This window comes from Lactuca virosa, chromosome 4 (genome assembly GCF_052849685.1).
Source record: "Lactuca virosa cultivar CGN04683 chromosome 4, Lactuca_virosa_CGN04683_v6, whole genome shotgun sequence".
NCBI lineage: Eukaryota > Viridiplantae > Streptophyta > Magnoliopsida > Asterales > Asteraceae > Lactuca > Lactuca virosa.
Window position 1 is genome coordinate 118,244,685 of NC_136429.1, and position 21,502 is coordinate 118,266,186.

The 21,502-nt window shown below is 40.1% G+C and overlaps 1 protein-coding gene across 1 annotated transcript; it reads right to left on the minus strand.

Moving 5' to 3' along the window:
* Window positions 1-18,827: 18,827 nt before the first annotated feature.
* Window positions 18,828-21,297, minus strand: LOC145168436 (heat shock cognate 70 kDa protein-like). The gene is made up of 2 exons (XM_079087245.1): window positions 21,036-21,297; window positions 18,828-20,481 (listed from the first exon to the last, which is right to left on the minus strand). The coding sequence occupies exons 1-2, from the start codon at window positions 21,250-21,252 to the stop codon at window positions 19,001-19,003; spliced, it is 1,698 nt and encodes a 565-aa protein (XP_078943371.1). The 5' UTR covers window positions 21,253-21,297; the 3' UTR covers window positions 18,828-19,000.
* Between the last annotated feature and the right edge of the window lie 205 nt (window positions 21,298-21,502).

Genomic DNA, 21,502 nt, shown 5'->3' on the forward strand with positions numbered 1-21,502 from the left:
AATAAAAATACAACACACAAAAAAAAACATAGAAATTTAAATTACAAACCTAGAAATGTAAAAAAACGAAACCATGAAAATTAAAAAAACGAAAGCTAGATGTTATATTTTTTTTGCAAGCTCCTCTTTGGCTTTTATCGCCATTTCCCGTTGGCGTCCGGATAGCTCGTTTGTGGGTCTCATTAAGATAGACATGACACAAGTTTTTTTCTCTCTTGTCCAAGTTCCAGTTATCGCTCCAACGACGACTTCAAATTATCCATTTTTGTTATTAGTTGATGGATATCGTCGGAACTAGTTGCCGCCACTTTCCCCTTTCGCTTGGCTTGGTCTCTTCCCATGGGACGAGTGACTCTTGGAACCTCAATAGGCTCCTCTTCATTGAGGTCAATCCCGACATGCGCATCAGACGATTGACTATGTGTCATTTCAGATGTTTTGGTTCTTTTTGAAAAACCACCCATATAAGTTTCGGAAGAGCCGACATCTTGCCATTTTTTTTTGACAATTTCACAATGTTCCAAACATGTAATTTTTGAATGACGCCCTTTTTGATTCCGATACATTTCAAGAGCCTTCGGCAAAATGGTTTCGTCGTTTGGACCACTTTGTCATTGTCATTTCACTCTCGAAAACACACCGTTAAACTCCGTCACCACTTTGTTGACATTTCGCCACTTCGAACAAACTTGGTCTTTTTTCCGGTAATCACCAAGATTTATCTCGTTGAGAAAATGCCGCGTGATTTTCTGGAAGAAAGTTGGACAATCTTGGTTGTTTCCGCTCAACAGATCTTCGGAAACATCCACCCAAGCATGAGCTAACGCCTTTTCTTCGGTCGGTGCCCATTGCTTTGGAACCGCCCTTCCACTTTTTTTGGTTGTGAACGATTATCTTCCAGCTCCGATTCCGTTTCGGGGACGACTGCGGGTTCCTCTTGACTTGGAAATTGGGTTTGGGTTTCGAAATTCATTGGCGAGTCAGGAATATCATCAAATGGATTGAAGTTATTGTCCATTTGGGATGAGAAATTCATTTGTGGTTGGTTTTGAAATTGGAGTTGCCTTTAAAATTGTGATTGATTTTAGAATTGAAGTTGGATTTGCTATTGTGCCTGACCGTGAAATGGGTAGTAACTCCACCAAAGTGTAAATTTAGTGGAGAATAAATAGGTCGATCGCCTTGATTTTGAACAATGTCAGAGTACAATCCCAAGAAATCTCATAATGCAGAATCCGATGTGTGTATGATGTGCAGCTACCGAGCCGGCTCCTTCCCCTTCGCTGAAGAGGTACCCGAAACAAAACTGAAAACTGTAAGCACGAAGCTTAGTGAGTTCCCTCATCGTACCACATACCATATAATCACATAGCATACATACTGCCGGCAATTCTGGGGTGCCCGACCTACCCGGTACGACCATTTTGGGGTGCCGACCTACCCGTGTCAAGCCATTCTGGGGTGCTAACCTACCCGTGTCGAGCCATTCTGGGGTGCTGACCTACCCTTTGGTCCTAACAACCGAACCTCTGGGACTATTCCACCCCCTACTACTACTATCTCATATATCCTAGCATAACCTACTGTCAGACATATCTGGGGTGCCTGACTTACCCTTCCGTCCTAACAACCGAACTTGGGGACTATTCCCCTCCTACTACTGCTATCACATATATCATATCATGCCAGCATATAAACATATCATCACATAGTGTCAGGCATATCTGGTGTGCCTGACCTACTATTCGGTCCTAACAACCAAACTCTACTACTATCACTTATAACATATCATGCCAGCATATAACATATCAGGTAATAGCAACCTAGATGATATCACAAAGACAATCATCCAACATTCAACTCCTACTAGTGGGCCGACATTTTGGCCGTAGACCCACCGCTACTGGAAGGTAACTCACCTCGTAAAGCTGACTACTGAAATGCTGATCGGGAAATGTCTGACTGCTGCTCCGGCAACTCGCCGGCTACAATTCCCATAAAGACACTTAGTCAAACACTACTAACTAATCTTTGGGTAAAGTGACTAATTTACCCCTGGTTAAAATCAAAGCCTTGGTCAAAGTCAACTTCCAGTTGACCTGACTCGCCGATTTGGGCCGCCAACTCGTCGAGTCCCTTTCCTATCTTTTGACCCCTTCCCGACTCTACTCGTCGAGCTTAGCAACGACTCGACGAGTTCTCCTTCTATAATACCATTGAATGAACCTTCATCCGACTCGCCAAGTTGTATGAACAACTCGTCGAGTTCACCTTCATCCTATGAACATGTCCAGTATGTGACTCGCCGAGTTGTATGAACAACTCGTCGAGTTCATCTTCAAAAGTTGGGAGATTGCCTTGGACTCGACGAGTCTGTGCATATACTCGCCGAGTCCTATGATTTCCAGATCATGGCTCTTTCTTAAAATGTCACAACACTCCTTGGGACTTTTCTAATCTTCTGCTAACACTCAACTGGGTTCCTTTGGACCCATAACAGAATGGGGACACAAGCCTCGGACTCGCCGAGTTCCAAGAACACTCGTCGAGTCGATGTTGTCCAAGTCTTATTTTCTCGATTTCTGATGTACAACACTCATCCAAAAGATAGATCTGGGCTTCTAAGATCGGTCTAGCACGTAAAGTTACGAACTTTACGTGTATGCATGGGAGTATAAGCTTAATGGACCTAAAATGAGGTCTAAAGGTGTATGGGGCTCTCTATGACTACAAAATTGGCCACTTTACGCCATGTAGTCCCTTAAGGACCTTGGATCTGGAGTCCTAGCCCCTAACCATGCTTGCACTCATGATTGTCACCAAAAATGGTTCCTAAAGGCCCTAATTCACTCCAAAAAGGGATCTAGAACATGAAAGAGCAAGGTATCAGCTTTTTACCTCTAAGGAACTGAAGATGCTGCACAAACTCGAAATCTTCTGGTTTCCGCTTGGCTCCTCAAGCTTTTCCTTCTTTCTTGTGATTACAAACCACCAAAAATCACCAAAAAGGGCCTTAGATCTCACAAAACGATTAGGGTTTCAGTATGAGGTGTTCTGGGAGCATAAGGGACGACGGAGGCTGCATTAAGACGTTTAAATAGGGTGTCATCCCTCAGATTTAAGGATTTTTCCAAACAGCGCCTACTCGCCGAGTCAGTCTCCGACTCGTCGAGTAGGTCACTTAAACTTCCCGCGGATCCCGTCTTTACTCGACGAGTTGGGCCATCAACTCATCGAGTCCTAGAGAAAATACATACAATTCTTAAATAAAATACATACCAGGAATCCGGTGCTACAATATACTTAAATGTCTTCTTCATCAGTATCATAATCAGAATCGTCATCATCATAATCAGTCTCTTCATCGGAAACATTATCGATTCTACCCATTGGCGGAGGTACTTCTGTCTCGTCTTCATCGTCATAATCAACATTGTTTTGAGCTACATCAACATTGTTTTGAAAGTATTGTGAGAAGTTGATAAAAAGTCTAACTCCAGATAAAGAGTTGTTTTGAACTATGTCAACATTTTCGGCTTCCACATTGTCAACATCTTGGATAGAGTCACTGAAAGCATTTTGGACACGAGCATTGTCGGATGGTAGATCCCAAATATTTCAATGATTAACATGCTCGACGACACAAAGAGGGTTGTTGTTTTGGTTTCTTGGATGATTAACAGGCTCGCGGATGTAGAACACTTGTTTAGCTTGCGAAGCATATCGTGACAACCCGAAACTTTTTCCGTTTCTGTTACGCATTTTCGTTAATGAAATTTCAGATCCGTTAACCTTTCCGTCAAAGTTTTGGTTTAATAAAATAATCTAGTTATACTTAATTAAATTATTTTGCAAGTTGGAACCAAAAATTGCGCGGAAACCCGAAAATCTTGAGAAAACAACATTTTTGGTCTAAAATGGGATTACGACCGTAAACTAGTTTACGACCGTAAACTGGTTTACGACCGTAAACTCCGTTTACGGTCAGTGACGAATGGACCCCACTTTCATCCTATAAATACGATGCCTCCGACTTCATTAGGACGTTTCTGGCCACATTCTCTCCTCCTCTCTCTAAGAAACTCCAATCGTAAACTCTCAAAAACGCATTTAAACTCCGGGAAACGTCGAAAACACCGTTTGGAGCCCTTTGGAACGTATGGAATCACTCATCCCGTCGAAATCAGCATCCAAACACCATTTTCCAAGTTTACGGCCCAATCTTCAAAGACCGTAAACTCTGTTCTTGAGTTTACGGCCGTAAACTCGGCAATCTTCAGAAACCGTAAACTCGTATTCAAAAGCCGTAAACTCGTGTTCACGACCGTAAACTCCTGATTACGGCCGTAAACACCCTTTTTGGTGGTACTTTTGGGTGAAAACTCATTTCTTCGATTCACGCAAGCCTCGGTAACATTCCTCAACCAAATTCAAGTGTTTTTCCGACACTTTATTTATCGAAATCGCTAATTTAGATGCATATACGTATTTATTTGATAATAGGATTTCGTTAAGTGTCACGTGCAACAACTCGGTAATCTTCTTTTTAGTCAACCACTCTACGCAACAACTGTGAGTTCATACGCCTACATTTTTCCGCATTTTTAATGTTTTCAGGGGGGGGGGGGGAATACAAGCTAAACATAACTGTTTTCTTATAAGCTAAACATAAATGTTTTCAGGAATATACATAAAACTTATGCAAAATTTCATACTTTATTTCCCTTTTGTACTATGTCGAGCATAAGGGGACGTTTTCACAAAAATTGCATAGTTTTTACGGATACGCTACTCGCTACGTTATACATGCAAACTATAATCGGTATAGTTTGGGATTTCTCTAAAAACTTATCAAGCATAGAAATTTTCTCTACTAAACATATGCACTGGAACAGAAACCGTTTACAGTTTATATCACTGTTTTATCATGATTTTCATAACTGTAATTTATCACTATACGCGGTATACATTCGGATTTTCACTACGGTAGAACGCTACTGCACTACATGTAAACTAGATTGTACGATACCGTGAGGCGCTACTTTACTACTGTACCCTTAGGTGTACAGGGATAAATCCTACCACTGTATAACCAGAGTCTCCTGGAGGGAGAGCGTGAGGTTTGTGAATAGATCTATTCGGGACTGACAATCCCACATCTGGACTGCTAGCTACAATTACGCAGGCACGCCTGAGATGTACAAATGTCATTTCAATCAACGCCTGAAGAACGTTGGAAAGGTCACTAGTCATATCAAGCATGGTTATACGACTCACATTATGTATAAATCACCTTTAGTTTACCAACCTGGTTTTCTTCAGTAGTTTTATTTATACCAAATAGAATTAAACACACTATGTATACTGGCCGAGCCAGGGTTTTCAAAACCGAATCATTTATGCTACGGTTTTACATTTAAATACATATACTACATGATTAGCTTTAGCTAGTTACATGAAGTAGTATTTTTGCATATCGCTACGATTTTTCAGAAACGAACATTCATGGTGGTTTACGAAATCGATAACACTACGTTTTTCACTAAAGAAAATATCGGATTTTCTTGAGATTACACAAATCATTTCGACTCGCTCATCAACAAGTTTTCATTACAAATTACTGCTTATGAATTCACCAGCTTTATGCTGATATTTTTCAAACTGCTTGTATTCTTAGGAAATCAGTAGACAGGTACTTGCTGGATTTTCGAGGAACCGAAGCATTTAGAGTTTTTAAGTTTTTATTATGCAAAACAATTGGATGTAATTCAAACTGAGTTTGAACAGATGTAAAAATTTTTATTCAAGTATTCACTGTAATGGTTGTGTTGCTATGATTGCTGTTATTCATTGGTTGTGATGCTATACATGACGTCCTCCGCCCCGGAATGTTTCCGCCAACGGTTTCGGGGTGTGATAGATTGGTATCAGAGCCCATGTTTATAGCGAACTAGTATACCGAACCTTACGTGGTATACAACTATAAACACTAAGGGGCCTAAGTGCTCTACGCTAAAAGTATACTTTCAAAATATAAGTATTTTTATAAGAAGTGTACGAGCATGCATACATAACAGGATTCGTGTCGCTAGTAGAACTGAACAAAAGTATTTTGGATGCTGGAACGCTGCGGTTAAACCTGGGCAGTTATGTAATCATGTCTAGGGTGAATATAGCATGATTAACTATATTCAGTCGAGACATGACCAACATGTGTTTGGGAGTGACTGTGGTGCTACAGCAGGTCTAAAACTTACCAAAATCATCTCACATAAAATACTATAGGAGTATTTTCGCTAGAGCCAAAGTCAGTATACAGATTCAGTCTGAATGTTGCTACCTATTCTTCCTTAAACGATAACTTACTTTTGTTAGTAACCTTTTTGTGCTATTCGCTCAGTAGTATACTTTCATTTTCAGGATGGGATATATTTTCGTTTTTATATCTCGAGGACTTACCATCCTCTTCTTCCTAACTGTTTTCTAGAACAAGATGCCTCCTCGACCAAGACCCATCAGAAGGAACGACGACACCCCGCCACCACCACCACCTCCTCAGTTCGACCCCGTCATGTTCCAGGCAGCAGTTACCGCCGTCGTGACTGCAGCAATGGCACAAGTGAACGCTGGTGGGGCTGGAGGTGGAATCGACCCCCAGAGACAAGACGGAGGTCAGGGACATCAGAAAGAGTGTTCCTACATGGACTTCATGACTGCAAAACCCGTGTCCTTCGACGGAAATGGAGGTGTCATCGCTCTGACTCGATGGTTCGAGAAGATCGAATCCATCTTCGAAATTTGCGTTTGTTCTGAAGCAAACAAGGTGAAGTTCGCCGCCTGCACCTTCACCGACAGGGCCTTGACCTGGTGGAATGGTCGAGTCAAAAGCCTAACCCTGCCGGTGGCAAATGCCATGGGTTGGGAAAGACTGAAGGAACTCATGCTCGCTGAGTACTGCCCGAGGGGCGAAGTGCAAAAGTTGGAGCACGAACTCTGGAACTTGAAGATGAAGGGTTCCGACATCGCTGCCTACACTGCTAGATTCTGTGATCTGGCGCTTCTCTGTCCGGGAATGGTCACCCCGGAAAGCAAGAAAATCGAGAGGTACATCTGGGGACTGACGCAACCCACCAAAGGAAATGTCTTGGCTGCTAGGCCGACTACATTTGAAAGCGCCAAGGATCTGGCACAGACTCTGATCGATCATGGAATCGATCTGGATGAGGTGGCAGCTGTCCCTGAGCCACAAAAGGAAAGCGGTGGGAAGAAGAAGAAGTCTGGCAACAAACAGAAGGGCCAGTCTTTGCAGGAGCCCTGTAAGAAACAACAAATAGTAGCAGTTTATGCTGTTACTGCTCCTGCTGCTGCTCCCACTGCTGTTCCAACCGACCAAACTCCTACTGGTGGTTATGCTGGAAAACTACCCATGTGCAACAAGTGTAACTTCCATCATCACGGACCCTGCCGTGAGTTGATCTGCAACAACTGTGGGAAGAAGGGACACACAATTCGATATTGCAAGACACCGGCTCAACCAACCAACCAGACTCCGGGAGCGGGCGCTGGTCAAACATGTTATGGATGTGGAGAGACTGGGCACTTCAGAAGAAATTGCCCCAAGGCAACAACTGGTGGCAATACAGGGAGAGTTTTGGCTATGGGCCAGAATGAAGCAGTTGCTGATCCTACCGTTGTTACGGGTACGTTCCTCCTTGACAACTCTTATGCATGCATTCTCTTCGATTCTGGTGCGGAGAGGAGTTTTGTTAGTCATTCATTCAAACATCTAATCAAGTGTAAATCCCAACCTCTAACCGAAACATTTACTGTCGATATGTATAACGAAAAGAAGGAGAGCACTAACGACATATTCATAGACTGCACTCTTACTCTAGACAATTATTCTTTCCCCATCGACCTTATGTTTGTGTCCATCAAGAGTTTCGACGTCATTATCGGCATGGACTGGTTAAGCTCCAATCATGCTAATATTATTTGCTTCGAGAAAGCTATCCGTCTCAATCTTCCCTCTGGCGAAACCCTTATGGTTTATGGTGATAAGCTCAGTTAGAACCTCCGTATCATTTCATGCATTAAAGCTCAGAAATATCTGCGGAAGGAGTGCCATGCATTCCTAGCTCATGTTGTCGACGAAACGCAAAAAGTTAAAGACCTAGAGAGCATTCCCGAAGTCTGTATTTTTCCTGATGTTTTCCCTGAAGATCTCCCAGGAATCCCTCCTGAACGTCAAGTCGAGTTTCGTATCGACTTGATCCCCGGAGCTACTCCTATAGCTAAATCTCCATACCGATTAGCGCCAGTGGAAATGCAAGAATTATCCAGTCAACTCAATGAGCTGATCAGCAAAGGATTCATAAGGCCGAGTTCCTCACCCTGGGGAGCTCTGATCTTATTTGTGAAAAAGAAAGATGGATCCTTTCGGATGTGCATTGACTACCGGGAGCTGAATAAGCTTACCATCAAGAACCGATATCCCTTACCCAGAATCGACGATCTCTTTGACCAACTTCAGGGAGCCAGTTATTTCTCAAAGTTCGACCTAAGATCAGGGTACCATCAGCTACGAGTTCATGAGAATGATGTGCCCAAAACAGCGTTCCGAACTCGCTATGGACACTACGAGTTTGTAGTAATGCCCTTTGGTCTAACTAACGCACCGACAACATTCATGGACCTGATGAATCGGGTGTGCTGCCCATTCTTAGACAAGTTCGTGATTGTGTTCATCGACGATATACTTGTCTATTCGCGGAGTGAGGACGATCATAAACAGCACTTAAGACAGGTGTTGGAAACGTTAAGGGCAGAAAAACTGTACGCGAAATGTTCGAAGTGCGAATTCTGGATCAAGAAGGTGAATTTCCTTGGGCACGTGATTAGCAAGGAAGGAATACACGTGGACCCTTCCAAAATCAAGGCGATTGAGAACTGGTTTGCACCAAAGACACCCACAGAAATCCGGCAATTCTTGGGTCTCGCGGGCTATTATCGCAGGTTCATCCAGAACTTCTCCAGAATCGCTAAGCCTTTAACTACCCTGACGCAAAAAGGGGTAACCTTTAGTTGGGGAGCCAAGCAAGACACTGCGTTTCAAACATTGAAGCACACCCTATGCAACGCACCTATCTTGTCCCTGCCCGAAGGGGCAGAAGACTTCGTTGTCTACTGTGATGCATCCAATCAGGGCCTAGGATGTGTTCTCATGTAGAGAGGAAAGGTTATCGCCTATGCCTCAAGACAGTTGAAAACACATGAAGTCAATTACACAACTCACGACTTGGAGTTGGGGGCAGTGGTCTTTGCGTTAAAGATCTGGAGACATTATCTTTACGGAACCAAGTGCACTATCTCCACCGACTATAAGAGCTTGCAACACATCTTTAATCAAAAGGAGTTAAACATGAGACAACGACGATGGGTCGAGCTACTCAGCGACTGCGAGTGCGAAATTCACTACCATCCCGGCAAGGCCAACGTGGTAGCAGACGCCTTCAGTCGAAAGGAGTATTCAGGGCGTAAGGTGAAGGCACTAACAACGACCATCCATTCCCATCTATCCGCGCAAATCATAGAGGCTCAGATGGAAGCCTTAAAACCCGAGAACATGACAGATGAAGCCTTGAGGGGAATGGACAAGAACTTGGAGGTCAAAGGAGACGGAGTGTACTATTTCATGAACCAAATCTGGACCCCAAAGTTCGGTAGTTACAGAGATGTTGTCATGAATGAGGCTCACAAGACTAAATACTCCGTTCACCCAGGCTCGGATAAGTTGTATCTGGATCTCAAACAACTCTATTGGTGGCCAAACATGAAAGCAGAGATTGCTACCTTCGTGGGCAAGTGCCTGACTTGCGCCAAGGTGAAGGTTGAATATCAGAAGCCCTCAGGTCTACTTCAGCAGCCAAAAATACCTGAGTGGAAGTGGGAAAGGATAACCATGGATTTTATCACCAAATTACCCAAGTCTCCGTGTGGGCACGATGCCATCTGGGTAATTGTCGATCGGTTGACGAAGTCCGCCCACTTCCTGCCAATCAAGGAAAGATTCAAGATGGAGAGACTCACACGAATCTACATTCAAGAGATAGTTCGCCTTCATGGTGTACCTGCATCCATTATCTGCGATCGAGATAGCAGGTTTACATCGAGGTTCTGGCAGTCTTTACAGAAGGCTCTTGGAACTAAGTTGGATATGAGCACGACTTATCATCCGTAGACTGATGGACAGAGTGAGCGAACAATTCAGACCTTGGAAGATATGTTGAGAGCCTGCGTCATTGAGTTCGGCGCATCATGGGATACTCATCTTCCTTTGGTTGAATTTTCCTACAACAACAGCTACCATACCAGCATCAAGGCTGCGCCGTTTGAAGCCCTCTATGGCCGCAAGTGCAGATCCCCTATGTGTTGGGCTGGGGTGGGCGACACGCAGCTAGCCAGGGGTCAAGTCCCCGATAATACTCTCACCGGTCCCGAGATTATCCGAGAGACAACTGAGAAGATTGTACAAATCCGGGAACAACTGAAAGCCTCACGAGATAGACAAAAGAGCTACGCCGATAAGAGACGTAAACCCTTGGAGTTCCAGGTTGGCGACCGCGTCCTTCTGAAGGTCTCACCCTGGAAAGGCATGATATGCTTCGGAAAGCGTGGAAAGCTAAACCCAAGGTACATTGGACCATTCGAGATCCTTGCTAGGATCAGTCCCGTAGCATACAAACTTCAGTTACCGCGAGAACTCAGCAACATTCATCCTGTTTTCCATGTATCGAACCTAAAGAAGTGTCTGTCCGATGAGACACTTGTGATTCCTCTCGGCGAGATTGAAATCAAAAAGAACCTCAACTTTGTGGAAGAACCGGTCGAAATCATGGACAGAGAGATCAAACGAACAAAGCAAAGTCGCATCCCGATAGTGAAGGTTCGCTGGAATGCCAAGCGGGGACCTGAATTCACTTGGGAGCGCGAAGACCAGATGAAACAGAAGTATCCGCAGCTCTTTCCTAATCCATGATTTGTATTCTAGGTTCGAATTTCGGGACGAAATTCCCTCTAACGGGGGAATGATGTGACAACCCGAAACTTTTTCCGTTTCTGTTACGCATTTTCGTTAATGAAATTTCAGACCCGTTAACCTTTCCGTCAAAATTTTGGTTTAATAAAATAATCTAGTTATACTTAATTAAATTATTTTGCAAGTTGGAACCAAAAATCGCACGGAAACCCGAAAATCTCGAGAAAACAACATTTTTGGTCTAAAATGGGATTACGACCGTAAACTGCGTTTACGGTCAGTGACGAATGGACCCCACTTTCATCCTATAAATACGATGCCTCCGACTTCATTAGGACGTTTCTGGCCACATTCTCTCCTCCTCTCTCTAAGAAACTCCAACCGTAAACTCTCAAAAACGCATTTAAACTCCGGGAAACGTCGAAAACACCGTTTGGAGCCCTTTGGAACGTATGGAATCACTCATCCCGTCGAAATCAGCATCCAAACACCATTTTCCAAGTTTACAGCCCAATCTTCAAAGACCGTAAACTCTGTTCTTGAGTTTACGGCCGTAAACTCGGCAATCTTCAGAAACAGTAAACTCGTATTCAAAAGCCGTAAACTCGTGTTCACGACCGTAAAATCCTGATTACAGCCGTAAACACCCTTTTTGGTGGTACTTTTGGGTGAAAACTCATTTCTTCGATTCACGCAAGCCTCGGTAACATTCCTCAACCAAATTCAAGTGTTTTTCCGACACTTTATTTATCGAAATCGCTAATTTAGATGCATATACGTATTTATTTGATAATAGGATTTCGTTAAGTGTCACGTGCAACAACTCGGGAATCTTCTTTTCAGTCAACCACTCCACGCAACAACTTTGAGTTCATACCCCTACATTTTTCCGCATTTTTAATGTTTTCAATGGGGGAGGGAGGAATACAAGCTAAACATGATTGTTTTCTTATAAGCTAAACATAAATGTTTTCAGGAATATACATAAAACTTATGCAAAATTTCATACTTTATTTCCCTTTTGTACTATGTCGAGCATAAGGGGACGTTTTCACAAAAATTGCATAGTTTTTACGGATACGCTACTCGCTACGTTATACATGCAAACTATAATCGGTATAGTTTGGGATTTCTCTAAAACCTTATCAAACATAGAAATTTTCTCTACTAAACATATGCACCGGAACAGAAACCGTTTACAGTTTATATCACTGTTTTATCATGATTTTCATAACTGTAATTTATCACTATACGCGGTATATATTCGGATTTTCACTATGGTAGAACGCTACTGCACTACATGTAAACTAGATTGTACGATACCGTGAGGCGCTACTTTACTACTGTACCCTTAGATGTACAGGGATAAATCCTACCACTGTATAACCAGAGTCTCCTGGAGGGAGAGCGTGAGGTTTGTGAATAGATCTATTCGGGACTGACAATCCCACATCTGGACTGCTAGCTACAGTTAGGCAGGCACGCCTGAGATGTACAAATGTCATTTCAATCAACGCCTGAAGAACGTTGGAAAGGTCACTAGTCATATCAAGCATGGTTATACGACTCACATTATGTATAAATCACCTTTAGTTTACCAACCTGGTTTTCTTCAGTAGTTTTATTTATACCAAATAGAACTAAACACACTATGCATACTGGCCGAGCCAGGGTTTTCAAAACCGAATCATTTATGCTACGGTTTTACATTTAAATACATATACTACATGATTAGCTTTAGCTAGTTACATGAAGTAGTATTTTTGCATATCGCTACGATTTTTCAGAAACGAACATTCATGGTGGTTTACGAAATCGATAACACTACGTTTTTCACTAAAGAAAATATCGGATTTTCTTGAGATTACACAAATCATTTCGACTCGCTCATCAACAAGTTTTCATTACAAATTACTGCTTATGAATTCACCAGCTTTATGCTGATATTTTTCAAACAGCTTGTATTCTCAGGAAATCAGTAGACATGTACTTGCTGGATTTTCGAGGAACCGAAGCATTTAGAGTTTTTAAGTTTTTATTATGCAAAACAATTGGATGTAATTCAAACTGAGTTTCAACAAATGTAAACATTTTTATTCAAGTATTCACTGTAATGGTTGTGTTGCTATGATTGCTGTTATTCATTGGTTGTGATGCTATACATGACGTCCTCCGCCCCGGAATGTTTCCGCCAACGGTTTCGGGGTGTGACACATATATGAGTTGATCATCTTGGTACGCTTCTTTTTCTGTGTCGATACTTATGAAATTATCATCAAGGATATCTCCCGTATCGAACCACTTGCACCAAAATATTACAGTCGAATAATCATATGGATATTGCACCTCCATAATCTCTTCTAACTGGCCATAATATTTCTCTCCATTCTCACCAACCGCTAGAACCCCAGAGTTTTGTGTTTTGCGTTGTGCATCACGACTAAGTACCATAAACCTAACACTGTTGACTATGCACACGGTATAAGTATAAACATCCATTTGTGAACCCATTGAAAGGTCTGACAACTCTTTGTGGAATTCTGGAGAGTTTTCTTTTTCCATCTCATAAACCTATTAAACATATGTTGATGTTACGTATTCTTGATTCGTTATATTTATCAAAGATATTTGTTTGTTAATTATTATTACCTTTTCAATAAATCAGTTGAGAAATTCGGGCTTTTCGTCACTTTCAGGATATTCAGATTTGAATTTTCTATATTGATGAATATATATATATATATATATATATATATATATATATATATATATAATTGATGAATGGAAAAAAGTGACAATAAATAATGAAAGATAATTAAAAGTAAGAGCACTTACTTGATGTATTGTCTGACTTCTTGACAACTATTCAATATAAACCATTCTATATTACGTTTCTCCCTTATATCAAGATGTTTGATTTGCGTTGCACTCGTCGGTCGACACTTGGACTCAAACATCCAAAACTTTGTTTTTTCAATGACAACGCTTCGTTTCTTTCAAGGCGAGTGACATCTTGAAGGTACATCGAACAAAATGACAAAGCTTCTTCATCAACATAACCTTCAGCTATACAACCTTCTGGCCTTGCCTTATTTCTGACATAGTTTTTTAGTTTTTTCATATACCTTTCGAACGGATACATCCATCTCATACATACCGCGCCTCCGACAATCGCTACATCAGGTAAATGCAAAACTAAATGAATCATAATGTCAAAAAACGCTGGAGGATAAATAAACTCTAACTTGCACAAGATTCTAATAATGTCTTCTTTTGCTTTCCTCATATCCTCCACCTTCAGTGTTCTGGAACAAATTTGCTTGAAAAAACGTACAAAGATCTACAATTGGTGTAGAAGTTTCTTTGTCCAATAATGCTGTAACTCCAATCGGTATCAAATGTTGCATAAGAATGTGATAGTTATGAGATTTCAACCCAATAATGTTAGTATCATTATCTACCACTTTCTTACCGATGTTAGATCCAAACCCATAAGGGGATTTAACATCTCTTATAAATTGAAAAAAGATTTTGCGGTCAGGTTTCTTGAATGAGTACCTTGCATGTGGTCTAGTGAACTTGTTACCCTTTTTTTTTGCAACCATTGATTACGCCGGATATTCAGATTTCTCAAGTCCTCACGTGCATTTGATGTGTCTTTACTCTTATTATTCATCATAGAAGTACCCAAAAGACTCTCACCCATATTTTTCTCGACATGCATCAAATCTATGTTGTGCTTCAGCTGCAAAGAAGACCAATACTCGAGCTCGAAAAATATGCTACGTTTCGACCAGTTCAACTCGAATCCTTGCTGATCCATGTTTTCCTTGAGAGTGTTAGGATGTTTACCCGGTTTGCGAAGTATTAGACGACCTAGTTGCTCTTGTATGTCTTCATTAGTAAAGTGTCTCGGAGCGGGTCTTGTCTCGGGTTGCCCGTTAAATTTCAAACTAAACCTTAATGGATCATCAACATCTAAGAACCGATGATGACCGATATAAATGAATTTATTTACTGCACGGTACGAGGGAATGTGTTCATTGCAAGTCGGGCATGCTCTATACCCTTGTCCGCTCCAGCCCGATAAACTACTATGAGCTGGAATTTCGTTTACTGTCCATAACAACATAGCTTTCATCGTGAAGAATGTGTTTGTCGCTGCGTATTTAATACGTACGCCTGATTGCCACAAAAACTTAAGCTCTTCCACTAACGGCCTAAGGAAAACATCTATGTCCTTACCAGGCGCTTTAGGGCCCGGAATAAACAAGGCCAACATGAATGATGACTCTTTCATACAAAGCCATGGTGGAAAATTGTATGTGGTGAGTACAACCGGCCACGTACTATGTGGATTACACATGCTACCAAATGGATTAAAGCCATCAGGTGCCAGCCCTAGACGTACGTTGCGAGGTTCACTCGAGAAGTCGGGGTAATCTACATTAAAATTTTGCCAAGACTCTCCATCAACGGGACGACGCATCACACCATCTTCTGATCTCCCAGTACTATGACATATCATATTTTTAGAAGTGTACCGCGAACAATACAAACGGCGTAGTCTAAGGACCACTGGAAAGTACCGTAACACCTTATGAGCTACTTTCATACCCTTGGTGTTTTTATCAATCCACCGACTCTCTTTACAAACGGGACAAACTTGCAATGACTTGTGTTCCTTCCAGAAGAGAAAACAATCGTTTTTGCACACATGTATTGACTCGTACCCCAAACCTAACTTCTTCAGTTTCTTTTTGCTAAATAATATGAACGAGGAACCTTGTTGTCTGGTGGAAATGTCGAATGCAACAACTCAAGGAGTTGATCAAATGAACTATCAGTCCATTTGTTGTTGACCTTCATATACATCAGTTTTGCTAAAAAATCAAGGAAAGAAAACGTACAACTAGGATATAACTTGGTTTCGACTGCCTCTAACAACTCTTCAAAATCATCATCGACACCGTTATCCCCTGTATTCGAGGTTCCTTCATCGAGGTTTGTATCATTTTCTCTCGACTCCCACATAACATCGTCAATAACATCAGCCATCCCGTTGCTTAGCGATACGATATCTACAACTGGAGGGATTAAAGGTTCACCGTGATATATCCACATTTTTTATGATTGACTAAAACCATATATACGAACATGACGTCTCATTGCTTTCGGATCCATGAAGTAACGATTATCACATTTCTCACACGGACATCTGGTTTCACCTTTACAATCTAGGTGTAACATGGATCTCTCGACAAAAGAGTCGAGTCGTAGCTGGAACTCGGGAGATTGACGATGTGGATTAGTAGTCCAGCTTTTATCAATAGACATGATGCAACTGAAACATAATTTAGTATTTATGGTTTACTCTACGGGGAAAAAATCAAGTAGAGTATTCATAAAGTTGATGATTCAAAAAGTATCCCAACATGGGAACACATGAACAAATAATCAGAAATGGATAAAGTATTCAAAAAGTATATATATATATATATATATATATATATATATATATATATATATATATATATATATATATACTTTTTGAATACTTTATCCATTTCTGATTATTTGTTCATGTGTTCCCATGTTGGGATACTTTTTGAATCATCAACTTTATGAATACTCTACTTGATTTTTTCCCCGTAGAGTAAACCATAAATACTAAATTATGTTTCAGTTGCATCAAGTTAATGTTAATATTAAAATAAAATAAAATTAGTTTAAAAAATTAAACTAAATTAATAGCAACATACTTTCTCTTTGCTCCTAGGGTATATATATATATATATATATATATATATATATATATATATATATACCCTAGGAGCAAAGAGAAAGTATGTTGCTATTAATTTAGTTTAATTTTTTAAACTAATTTTATTTTATTTTAATATTAACATTAACTTGATTTTAAAACTACTTTAATTTGATTTTACAATTAATTTATTATTTTTTTATTGATTTTTTAAAATTAATTTAATTTGATTCTATAATTACATTAAAATTACTAGAAGTACGTTGCTATTAATAACCTAATTAAGCTAAAGTTGTAATGACCAACATTAAGTCACTAAAAGTATGTTACTATTAAGTTGGTTTTATAATTGATTTAATTTGATTTTATAAAGGTAACTTAATTTGATTCTAAAGGTAAATTAATTTGATTTTCTAATTAAACAAAATCAAACAAATGTGTATATACATCCAATTTCAATATCCAATTTCAATTTCATGCCAAATTTCATTTTTAAGCCAATGTGGTATAAACAAATATTACAAAAACATACACAAAATGCATAAAAACTTCCCACAAATCTGAAAAAGCATACAATATTCCAACAAAATGCATACAATCCAACAAAATGCACAAACACTTTTTATCTCAAAATATACAAACATAATCACTCAACAAAATTGAAAATTACTAACAATTTAATTTAATCCGAAATTTATTTAAGTAAAAATATAATTAATAATTTCTAAAAAATTAATTAATCTAAGGCTTACTTAATCTAAAATAAATCAATATTATAAAAAAAATATAAATAAATTTATGAAATTTTACATTAAAACTTTGGATTCAACTGAAAGGATTTTTCCATAATAGGGTAAACTTTGAAGATTTTAATTGAAGTTTCTTTGTTTACGACTAGATTTTTAATTATTATTTAGAGCAAGAGACCAAAACCGTACAAATCAGAGGTTGAGGGGCTGATCATATATATTTAGTAATGGAGCTTGGTTAAATCAGGAGGTATGATACCTCCTGATTCCTCCTCGTCGTTCATGCGTAAATAAGAAGCAGGAAAACAAAATACGAATGGTCTTGTGTTTATCCGTGATCTACGAACAAATCAAGAGATTAAAAGGGGATGGGTGGAGTGAACTTACGAAGAAGGAAGCAGCAGCACAGGTGGTATAAACAAAAATTACAAAATGCATACAATCCAATAAAATGCACAAACACTTCTTATCTCAAAATTACTAACAATTTTTCATCAAACATAACACCAAAACAGAAAAATAATAGAAAATAGGAGGAATTTGACCTTAAATGTGGGCAATTTCGAAATTGAGCTCAAGGGTCGCCGGTTTTGGAGGTTTTGGGGGAAGGTGTGGCGGTCTTGTGGCGGCAGGAGGGGCTAGCACCGGCTTTTACCTTCGTCCTCCACTTAGTCGACTCGTCCAAGTGATGAAAATGAGAAGCAGCAACAGAAACGAGAAAAGGAAAGGAGAGAACAGAAAAAAATGTCACCCAAAAGGAAACTGGAAGGGGTTATCTGTAAGGGGCATTAGCGGCGACAGGAAATAGCGGCGACGCAAGGGCATTAGCGGCGATAATTGGGCACTAGCGGCAACAAATCGGATGGATGGGGGTAATTTGACGCGGATCGCCGTTTGCGAGCATTACTGCGACCCTATAGCGGCGACACTGGGCAATAGCGGCGACATGTAACGCGTCAATTACATGTCGCCGCTATTGCCAGTGTCGCCGCTAAAGGGGTCACCGGTAATACCAAGATTTCTTGTAGTGTTATAAAAGGGTGGTGCCTAAACATGTTTGTGCAAAGGACTTTTAGTATGCTACTGGGCTATTCTATGATTGATGAGTTTAATTTGGATTCAAACTTGATCTTGGATTCAATCCCAAAACCTTTTTAATGTTGGGGTAAATAAGAAAATATTAAGGCTCTTTTTGGTGAAGTCCGTGGGGTATTGTAGCCATTTAACATAAAAAACGATAATGCACCCAAATCACATGCCTTGCATAAGCAAAAAATAACATTCCAAAATTCATGTGTTCATTCAAAATGGTTCTTGGTTTAACTTTTGGATTGGTTCGGTTTTGAGAAGTTGCACGTTACCGTTTAACACAAACTTATGAAAAGGAAGACCACCTTAGAAGATCCAATTGGTCTTGTCAGCAATCTCATGCTCCGTTTTACTTCAGCTTCATCTAGATATATATTTGAGTTGTTTATGTAAAGCATTGAGTGCATCAGCTTTCTTCTTGAATTCTCGGTCCTCGTGTTTATACTTGTCAGCATCTTTTACCATCTTTTCAATCTCTTCCTTACAGAGTCTACCATTTTCATTGGTAATCGTGAGTTTATTCTTCTGACCAGTTGCTAATATCTTGGTTGCGACTGTGAGGATACCATTGGCATCAATTTCAAAGCACACCTTGACTTGTTGCTGTCTTTTTCGAACCGGTGGTATTCCAGAAACTGTGAACATCCCCAACAAATGGTTATCTGTAGATCTGGCTCTTTCACCTTGATAGACCCTGATACCAACGGAAGTTTGGTTTTCAAAGGCTGTTCGATAAATTCTAGATTTTTTCCTAGGTATTGTAGTGTTACGTGGGATCACCACGTCAAATATTTCTCCCATTAATTGTATACCAAGGGACAAGGGAGTGACATCCAATAACACCAAATCTCCAAACCTAATTTTATCACTGTTAGGGTTTAACTTTGCAGCCATAACCGCCGCACCATATGCGACAGCCTCATCCGGGTTTAGGCTCTTGCATAACTCCTTCCCGTAGAATAGTTTCTGCAACATTAACTGGATCTTTGGTATTCTGGTTGACCCACCAACAAGAATCACCTCGTGTACACTTGATTTCTTCATCTTTGTATCACGTAAACATGCCTCTACAGTCTCCATGCAGCGATCAAAATAACCCATGTTGAGCTCTTCAAATTTAGCCCGACTAAACTTCATACAGAAATCAATCCCCTCATGCAAGCAATCTAGTTCGATCGAAGTCTGAGTATCGCATGAGAGAATCCTTTTTGCTTTCTCACAAGCACATCTTAGTCTCCCCACTGCTTTTTTATTAGGCTTCAAGTCTTTTTCCCATTTCCTTTTGAATTCCTGAACACAGTGATCCACCATGCGATTATCAAAATCCTCGCCTCCCAAATGGGTGTCACCAGAAACGGCTTTCACCTTAATGATATGAGCTCCTTCCACAATTGTCAATATAGAGACATCAAAAGTGCCACCACCCAAGTCGAAGACGAGCACATTTTTCTTTTTCTTTTTTGTTTTGATCAAAGACTTATTGATGTCTAGACCATAAGCAATTGCAGCTGAAGTAGGCTCGTTGATCATGCTAATGATGTTGAGTCCGGCAATAGCACCAGCATCCTTTGTTGCATGACGTTGTGATTCGTTGAAGTAAGCTGGAACAGTAATGACAGCGTTTTTCACGGGTTTTCCAATGTATGCTTCAGCGGTTTCTTTCATCTTCCTAAGAACCATTGATGATATTTCTTCAGCTAAAAATTCCTTTGTTTCACCTTTGTAGGAGACAGAAATCTTTGGTGTGTCGGCAGGACCTTCTATGACCTTAAAAGGCCATAATTTCATGTCATCCTGCACTTTGGAATCACTGAACCTCCTTCCGATCAACCTCTTAGCATCTGAAGTTCGACATGCATGTATATTTAATTAATTAAGCCAATAGCAAAATTGTAAAAATTAGCTATATCAGTAACGATTTTAATTCAAAAGTAAATTTTGTTGAAATGCTATATGAGGAGCTGTACAAGTTGGACTGAAAGGGAAGCTCAGTCTTGGCTAAAACAACTTCTGGATCTTCATTCATCATGTTTTCACGTTGCTTTTGCTTAAAAGTAAAAAGTGTAATCGAGACTTTCCACCATTTCCACAGAAAAAGGCAGCCGTGTATTTAATTAGTTGCTTGTTCAAATGGTTCTTCTTCAAAGTTCAAACTCTTCCAGAGACATTGAACCAAAAAACCCTAGAACTTTAAAATCGAACCATCGGGTGGCGTTGCTTTTAAATTTTAGTTTATAAATAGGATCAAAGACTTCAGACTTCAGTGGACTTAAATGTATCAGACTCCGGTTTTGACGATTCATATGTTTCTTAAAATATGTATTTTTTTCCTTGCTCTTAATCATAGTAATATAACAGCACTCAATAAACCCTAGAAAAAGAAAGAGAAGCTTACCAAATATGGTGTTGGCAGGGTTTATGGCCGCTTGGTTCTTGGCGCCATCGCCAATGAGACGCGCTGCATCAACGAAAGCAACACAAGACGGTGTCGTTCGATTACCTTGATTATTGGGAATAATTTCGATGCGATCGTGCTTCCAAACGGCGACACATGAATAGGTTGTTCCGAGATCAATGCCGATGGGCGGTGCATCGTCTCCCATTTTCTCCATTGCAACCAAAATTTAAAATAAATTAAATGTTTGCTTCCAAGCGGCGATGCTGTTCCAAGGTCTATGTAGGCGATACTCATAAATTACTCACAGGCAGAGGCTATTCATATACCCCCTGTTTTTATTAAATTTTATTATTTTTATATTATATTAACATTATTTAATACATTTAAATATTATAGTACTAATATATTGATAACAACTAGAAAGGTTACCCCGCTACGCGGGGGCCAGAAGTTTTCAATGTTGT

Coding starts and splice junctions, on each gene's coding strand:
- LOC145168436 (XM_079087245.1), bottom strand. CDS start 21,252: ATGGAGAAAATGGGAGACGATGCACCGCCCATCGGCATTGATCTCGGA. Junction 20,482..21,035: donor CCCTGCCAACACCATATTTG/GTAAGCTTCTCT, acceptor GTCGAACTTCAG/ATGCTAAGAGGTTGATCGGA.